This window comes from Myotis nattereri (genome assembly GCF_964212035.1).
Source record: "Myotis nattereri genome assembly, chromosome: 18".
Taxonomy (NCBI): Eukaryota; Metazoa; Chordata; class Mammalia; order Chiroptera; family Vespertilionidae; genus Myotis; species Myotis nattereri.
In genome coordinates this window covers 6,594,234-6,602,092 of record NC_138093.1, presented here as the reverse complement: position 1 = coordinate 6,602,092, position 7,859 = coordinate 6,594,234, and the positions used below count along the sequence as shown (strand labels likewise).

The following is a 7,859-nucleotide window of genomic DNA, read 5'->3' as shown; positions in this document are numbered from 1 at the left end:
AATTGTTTTGTCTCGCGATAAGAGGCACGTAGCGCGGAGAACCAGTCGCGGAGGGCGGCAGCCGGAAAGCGGAATGGAACCGTAGAAGCAATTCTCGCGAGATGTAGAGTGCCAGTCGCCTGGCCAGAGGGGCGGAGGCCCCGGGGGTACCACGTGGGGACTGTCGGAGCTGAGCCTCCCGCGGGCGTCCAGTTTGGGTCTAGGTTGGCATTGAAACCGTGGAGATGAGGAAGGAAACCCCGCCCCCCCTAGTGCCCCCGGAGGATCGCGAGTGGAACCTTCCCCCTAATGCACCCGCCTGTATGGAGCGGCAGTTGGAGGCTGCGCGGTACCGGTCGGGTGAGCCGAGATCCCGGGCCTGGTGCTCCCTCACCCCGCCTCGGGGCGACCCTTCCCGAGACTGTTCCTTCTGGCCCGCCCCTGCCCCTCCTGCCACCCTGATCCATCCCTCGCTGAACTCGGTCCCCAACCGTGCCCCGCGATCCGGAGCTCACATCCAGCCTCAGTCCGCGTGGTTTTCTGGGCTGTCGCCATGGAGACGAACCCTTACATTCCTCGCGCGCTGACAGCTTGTACCTCCCTTAGATGGGGCGCTCCTGCTCGGGGCTTCCAGCCTGAGTGGCCGCTGCTGGGCTGGCTCCCTCTGGCTTTTCAAGGACCCTTGTGCCGCCCCCAACGAAGGCTTCTGCTCCGCTGGAGTTCAGACGGAGGCCGGAGTAGCTGACCTCACCTGGGTGGGGGACAGAGGTATCCTAGTGGCTTCCGATTCAGGTGAGTCACTGTCTCCTCAACCCCACGGGTGCAATGAAGGCCAAGGGGGGTACAGGTGGGGCTAGGTTCAGTCTTTCATGCCCCACACTCAGTGCGTGGGGTAGCTTGAGGGTGTTGGTCCCTCAGGAGAACTCCTGTGTAGGTGGGAATACCTTTTCCAAAATTCTGAATTGCCTGGTGGGAATTTCTAGCAAAACTCATAACAAAATTAAGAAATGGGTTGGAACCATTTTTTCTTCCATGTAACCTGTCCCATAACCCCCCAATCCAGACCAAGGATAATCTTAATCTTAGAGATAGTGTTGAAGCCAGTCTCTGGTGCCTCTTTTCATATTTTCCCATTTTCTTCTGAAATGTCTCTATTCTGCTTTCTTTGTTTTGAATGTCAGACTCAGTAGTGGAGATTTTGTTATTAAAAAAAGAAAAGATCAGAATTGGCATGTTGGCAGGCATTACATGAAATTTAAAATTGAGCCTCTTGACAGTTGAGCTTGAACACTACATATATTCAAGACAACTTTTGGGGTGTTTTCAGTACTTAACCAGTCACCGTGCAAGCCACTGAGTTATTCAGCGTATTTTTAAAGACTCTGCAAGACATTTATTGAAACTGTTCAACAAATATTTATTATAATTGGAAAGCTTTAACCACACTGGACTGTGTGTACATAGACCATTGTGGAGATGTCACCCTTTTCCTCCCGGGAATGTATTTTCCAGTATTTTCTCACTGGAAGTGGGGTGATGGATTTTACCAGCTGGTTCATCTTTTCCTAGAAGCCTTCGCCACGTAACGGTTTGGACTGTTGTTAGGAAAAGAGTAATACCAGCATAAAGGCAAATGGCTTGGAAGTTAGCTAAACCCTCTAATAATATGGACTTTGCTTCTATAGAAATAACTGAATTTGTTAGCTCAGTGACAATGGACTACTTGAATCCTAGAAGTGGATTACTGTGTTGGTGTAATTCAAGCTTGTTCCCTTCACCCTCCATCCTATCCCTGACAGGTGCTGTTGAATTGTGGGAGCTGGATGAGAACGAGACGCTCATTGTCAGCAAGTTCTGCAAGTATGAGCACGATGACATAGTGTGTACCGTCAGTGTCCTGCGCTCCGGCACACAAGCTGTCAGCGGTAGCAAAGACTTCTGGTGGGTCCTTGTTCTCGGCACCCCTGTCTCTAAGCCTCCTTTGGATGTCTTCACTGTTTGATTAGCCTTGTTATAGAACATTTTAGACTCATTCTAAGATCCCAGTGACTGATTATGGCATAGCTCTAAGGTGTCCGTGGAGATTTTGCAACCCACTGAGTATCTATTTCCTTTTTCTTCTTAGCATCAAGGTCTGGGACCTCACTCAGCAGATGGTACTGAATTCATACCGGGGTGAGTACCCTCTCTTTTTTTCCAGTCCTGGCCTTAGCCATTTTATTTATTTATTTATTTATTTATTTATTTATTTATATTTTTATTGACTTCAGAGAGGAACGGGGAGAGAGAGAAACATTCATGATGAGAGAGAATCATTGCTCGGCTGCCTTGTGCACGCTCCCGACTGGGGATGAGCACACAACCTGGGCATGTGCCCTTGACCGGAATGGAACCCGGGACCCTTCATCCCGCAGGCCGATGCTCTACCCACTGAGCCAAACCAGCTAGGGCAGCCGTTTTATTTTTATTTTCTTTTTGGACTCTTTGTTTCAACTTTGCTTGGATGTTAGGGGCAGCAGGTCCTTGCTCTCCTGCCTGACTACTACAGGCAGTTACTCATTCAATTAGAGGAGAGAGAACATTCAGGAAATCTATTCCCTTAAAACGTAGTTCCAGAATTCCCGTGAGGCATGCGTCCTGCAGTATGAAGATCACTCTTCTAGGATGTTAACTATGAAATCTTTCACTGTCCCTGCTCAGCCCTAATTTCTCTCTCATTGTCTTTGCTTATTAATTTTCCCCAAGCCCTTTTTAGGTTTTATAACTCCATCAACATCTCCTCTTAGGTTTTGTTTCATTCAAAATCTCTCGTGAAATTTATTAAATTGCATCATGAGCCTAGGCCTCCTTCTCCCCTCCCTCCTGCCCCTTGATAGGGTCTGGCTGCTGGCTAGTAGTGGCTTCAGCTTCTCTCACATTTTTCTCCTTTCCTGTGCAGCTCACTCTGGGCAGGTCACCTGTGTTGCTGCCTCTCCCCACCAGGATTCCATGTTTCTTTCGTGCGGTGAGGTGAGATACAGCCTCTTCTTCCCTTCCCACTCCCCAGCCACACGCCAACCCTCGAGGCCAAAGTCTAGTGTGGAGGCCTCCTGGCCCGCGGCTGCTTCTTGGATTCTGAAGCCCTTTTTCTCTTCCTTGGCTTCTAGGACAGTAGAATTTTACTCTGGGATACCCGCTGTCCCAAGCCAGCGTCACAGATGGGTGAGTCGGAGAGCGCGGTGGGAGAGTGGGACTGGGACCCACCCAGGAGAGGCTTTCCTTGGCCAGAGTCAAAGGGAAAGTCATCAGATGCCAGTTGCTATGACATAAATTACATAACCGCTCTCTTTCCCACTGAGGTTCTGCTGACCTCAGAGGAAGGGCTGGTTCCTGGGTGGTGATTTACTTTCCATTTCCTGGATGGGTCAACAAGGGGGCCAGAGTTGAAATCTTCATGCTTAATGCTTGAAACTTGCCGGCGGCTTGTGTCCAGAAAGGGCAGGAGGCTGGTGGGTCAAGGATGAGGACCTGGCTGCCTTCGTGGGGTTTGAGAATCAGAATAAAGAGTTCCTGGGACTTAGACTGCATCACCTGAGAAGCATCTTCTCAGAGCTGGGCTCTGGGTCTCATACGAACCCTCTTCTCTCCTTTGCAGGCTGCAGTGCCTCTGGCTACCTTCCTACCTCACTAGCTTGGCATCCACAGCAGAGCAAAGTCTTTGTCTTGGGTAAGGGAGCACCTCAAACTGCGTGTTGACTCTAGAAAGGGGGAGGATGTTGTTTCACTTAGATTACAATCCATCGGTGATGTTAAGTGAAGACTTACTATTTAGGGAATTTCTTTCTACTGTGCATAGTTGTGCTATCATGGTGACAGGGTTTGCGGTTAAACTGATCACTACATCATCCATTAACTTAATTTTCACAACCACCTGATGGCTACTTATTTCTATTTAATGAAAGAGATAACTGATCCTCAGAGTGGTTAACTTGTCCAGCCTCGTGGGACTAGCATTCAAGTCCAGGTCTGGCTGAATCCCAAGCCCGCACTCCTAACCACAGTGCTGCGCTCTCGCTTTTCTGCAGGTGATGAGAACGGCACTGTCTCCCTGGTGGACACCAAGAGCGCAAGCTGTGTCCTCAGCTCATCTGTGCACTCCCAGTGTGTCACTGGGCTGGCGTTCTCCCCACACAGGTACTGTTCTCTGTCACCAGGGCCTGCCGGGGACACCTGGGCACAGCGAGGGGACTTGCTTATGTCAGCCAGGCATTAGGAAGTTCCTTAAAGCAGACACGGCTCTGCAGAGGTTTCGGAATGTCAGTGGTCTCGTAAGATGGGTCCTTTTTTGGGTTGTGCAGTCCCTGTCTGCAAATGGCTAACATCCAGCTCAGCACCCAGCACAGTGAATACTGCAGGCCTCTGGGACAGTGTGGTTGAGAAGCCCGTGTTTCTGGGTTATTGCTGGAGCTGCAGGGAGGGACCGGATGGGGTGGTTAGTTGCCAGGATGATTGTCCACCCTGGATTTTTTCCATTTCCCTCATCTTTCCTTGGAACTTACAATGTTGACTTGAACGGTAGCCAGACCTTAACCCAGCTTGGGGATCATGCCCCCTTCTCCAGTCACTTTAGAGGGGGGTTTGGGAGCTGGCCCATCGGGGCTTGTCTTGGGTTTGTCTGTCCTGGGACCCATGGGCTTGCCTTCCCTCCCTCCTCTAGTGCTCCCCTGCTGGCGTCTGTCAGTGAAGACTGCTCCCTTGCTGTGCTGGACTCGGGCCTGTCCGACGTGTGAGTGCCAGGGGAGCTCTGTGAGCGGGAAGCGGGGAGGGGAGCAGCGGGGCCAGGCCCTTTTCCCTTTCAGGAAAGTGCATTGTCTCTGTCACGGGGACCAGGTGGGGGAGGCGGGCTGAGTGTTGACCCTCTGCCTCCTGGGGCTGCTTCACAGCCAGCTCTGCCCCTGGTAGAGGAATGTGGTGGCGGGCGGCGTTTCTGAGACTGGCATGCCAGCCTCCCAGAGGGCAGCCTGCCCTCTTCCCGTAACGAATCGCTTAGTGAAGTGGAGCCTGTTACCAGGTGAAGAGCACCAGATAGAAGTCTGTTTTGTCTTCCTTCTTGGCCATGACTTGCGGTCTGAGCTTGGCCCATGTCCCTGCTCTTGCTCTAGCCTGTTTCTTCGTCTATGAAAATAAGGTTCAGTGAGGTCCTCTGGGGGGTGATACCTGACGAAGTGTGTGTAATGCATCCCAACAGTGTGCCTGGATATGGTGGGTTCTCTCCTCCTGTCCCTGCCACGCTCACACTTTCCTTTCCACTTCTAGGTTCAGAAGCCGAGCCCACAGAGACTTTGTGAGGGATGCTACATGGTCTCCGCTCAATCCCTCCCTCCTCACCACCGTGGGCTGGGACCACCAGGTCATCCACCACGTGCTGCCCACAGAACCTCTCCCAGCCCCTGGACCTAACAGTGTTGCCAAGTAGACTGGGTTTAAGGCAAAAGCAAATCCCCCAGGAGTAGCCTCGCCCTTTGCCCTCTCAGCCTGAGAGACCACACAGGAGCCTTTTCAAATCCAGGTCAGCTGATACCCAGACCCGGGCAGTCACTAGGCATGTCTCCCAGCCTGGGTGGCTGATTCTGGGATCCTGTAGTCGTAGGGAAGAAAAACTATCTGGGAAATGGATAGATATGTATGTCTGAGTGTGTGTGTGTGTAGATTTTTGGTCGGGAGAGGGAAGCCCACCCTCTCCACCCCCTAAAAACGAGTTCATGAGGCTTTTATGCTTCCCATGTAGCTGTGCGCGGGGAATCAGCTGTGTCTAGATGAGATGTGGGCATTCCTGGATTCTAGAAGCAGCTCATATACCACTCAGATGGAGCAGCTTAATTTTTTTTATAGAACTGAATTCACCTTTAACATGGGCAGTGCTTCCATTCACAGAAATCCAGGCCAGCTCAGCTGGGGCAAGAGCCGGGCCACTCACCACAGTTTTGCACAACTTGCCATTAAACTGACTTCGAAGTCCATTTCTGGCCGAATAAAGTTTGGTGCCTGTCTAGTGCCTCCCCAACTCCCATAGAGTTGTGTATGTGAAAGATGAGGGTTTTGTTATCATAGAGCCCATAGATGGGGATGGTGGAGAGCTCAGGGGCATTTCAGTTAAAAACTGACATATAGACTTGCAGAGAAATGGCTGCCACCTTTCTTACCTGAAAATAGCCTGGGGCCTGACCTCTCCTGCCCCTGGGCCCTTTCTGTGGACACTGGCTGATGAAATAAAACGTTTCGGCTTTATGGGCCTGTCTTTTCCAACGCGTCTTATGTGCAGTTACACATATTTCACTTCTCGGGGTATCAGTCCTACAGCCCCCAGAGCAGCTGGTTGGAACTTAAGCTAAACATTTGGTTACTGGGCTTGGTGGACTGGCTGCTGCTGCCAGTTAGAAATCATGGCTCAGTTCCTGAGCGTATTGAAATGAAATATAATCCATCATGTGCTTTTGTACTTGCGAGTTCAGCTTAGCTAAAATCGCACGGAACTGGGCAGTTTGAAGGAACATGGACACATTTTTATAAGTAAAGATTCCGGTCAAGCATGTCCTTTGGGATAAGCATTAGAACTTTAGTTTCAAAGTGAACGTTCCCATTTCTGTAGAAAGAAGCCTTTACCTGGGGTTTGGACATAGTACTGACCTCTACTACTTTATTAAAATAGTCTTTTTTTTTAACTGCCTCAATTTTTAAGTAATATATAGGAAATAATGTTTCGGGGGTAATATACATTTTCTAATACACATTAAACATATATTAAAATTTTTAAAACCTCATGTACAACCAAAATCATCTTTTACATTAAATGTTGGAAAATACTGCTCTAGTCTAGTTCATTCATTTAAAGGACGTGGTAAGGCTCTTTGATGTTTACACTGGTCTGTAGCCAGCACTCTGAGTTATACCAACCAACCAACTGATTTTGTTCAAGTCATACTTCTCCAATTCTTTCTTGAGAACTCATGAAAGGTTTGGTCAAATGCTTTGTTAAAACCAAACCACTTCATGTCTGTGGTCCTGTCTTCATCTAGCAGAGTGTTATGTGGAAGGGGTTGCACTGGTGTAGGGATTTCTTCAGTAAGTCCCCTGCAAAAATTTGTAAATGTCTTCTCATTTCACGAGGACAGGTGAAGCCGCAGCGAGGAATATTTTTAAGTATCTGGGTGGGTGTGTAAAGATGAAAAACAATCGTATTCTCTGACAAGAACTCATGGAGAAAGATTGAGAACAAATGGCAACATGCCCCACTGATTTTCAACATAACCCATTCAGCTTCTCACTATCCATCTTCTGCTGCGCACCTAGAGGCGTGGTCGCCAACTCTTTGGCACGGTCATCCCTGAATGAAGCAGAGGTCATTTCTGCGCATTCATTGTTGTATCTTGGCATTTTCTTCAGCACGATCAGTCCCTTCTGGAGGTATGAAATGGTTAGGTCTGACTTCCAGCCTTGCCCATTGCAACAGAATAGGAGTCTGAGGACTGATCCTGGTGCAGGTAAATGAGGTTCAGATAGTCAAACGTGGCTCTGTGATGGGTGCGGCATTAAGAGCCAGTGCCCCTGGCAGGAGTTTGGGTAGAAGGGCATAAACCGAGTGTGAAATCTCAGTGATGTGGACCTGGGGGGCGGAGGGGGGTGAGGGGAGGCTCAGAAGAAGAGGGGTAGGCATTCTACAGCAAGGAGGTCTTCAAAGACAGTCAATAAGGCCCCAAAAGCCTGGCAAGACTGAGTCAGGACCCAGGTCCTAGGAAACAACTGAAGTGCCCACAGTATGTAGAACAGGAAGAGAAATCAAAGCAGAGACCTAGTAACAAGAATGAGGGCACAGGGGTTAGAAACTGGGCAGCAACTCAGAG

The 7,859-nt window shown here is 49.7% G+C and overlaps 1 protein-coding gene across 1 annotated transcript; it reads left to right on the top strand.

Moving 5' to 3' along the window:
- The first annotated feature begins 144 nt into the window (after positions 1-144).
- WDR77 (WD repeat domain 77) lies at positions 145-6,246 on the top strand. Its single transcript, XM_081113172.1, has 10 exons — positions 145-339; positions 586-771; positions 1,779-1,920; positions 2,105-2,154; positions 2,918-2,988; positions 3,126-3,180; positions 3,614-3,685; positions 4,044-4,152; positions 4,676-4,744; positions 5,275-6,246. The coding sequence occupies exons 1-10, from the start codon at positions 225-227 to the stop codon at positions 5,432-5,434; spliced, it is 1,029 nt and encodes a 342-aa protein (XP_080969298.1). The 5' UTR covers positions 145-224; the 3' UTR covers positions 5,435-6,246.
- The last annotated feature ends 1,613 nt before the right edge of the window (positions 6,247-7,859 follow it).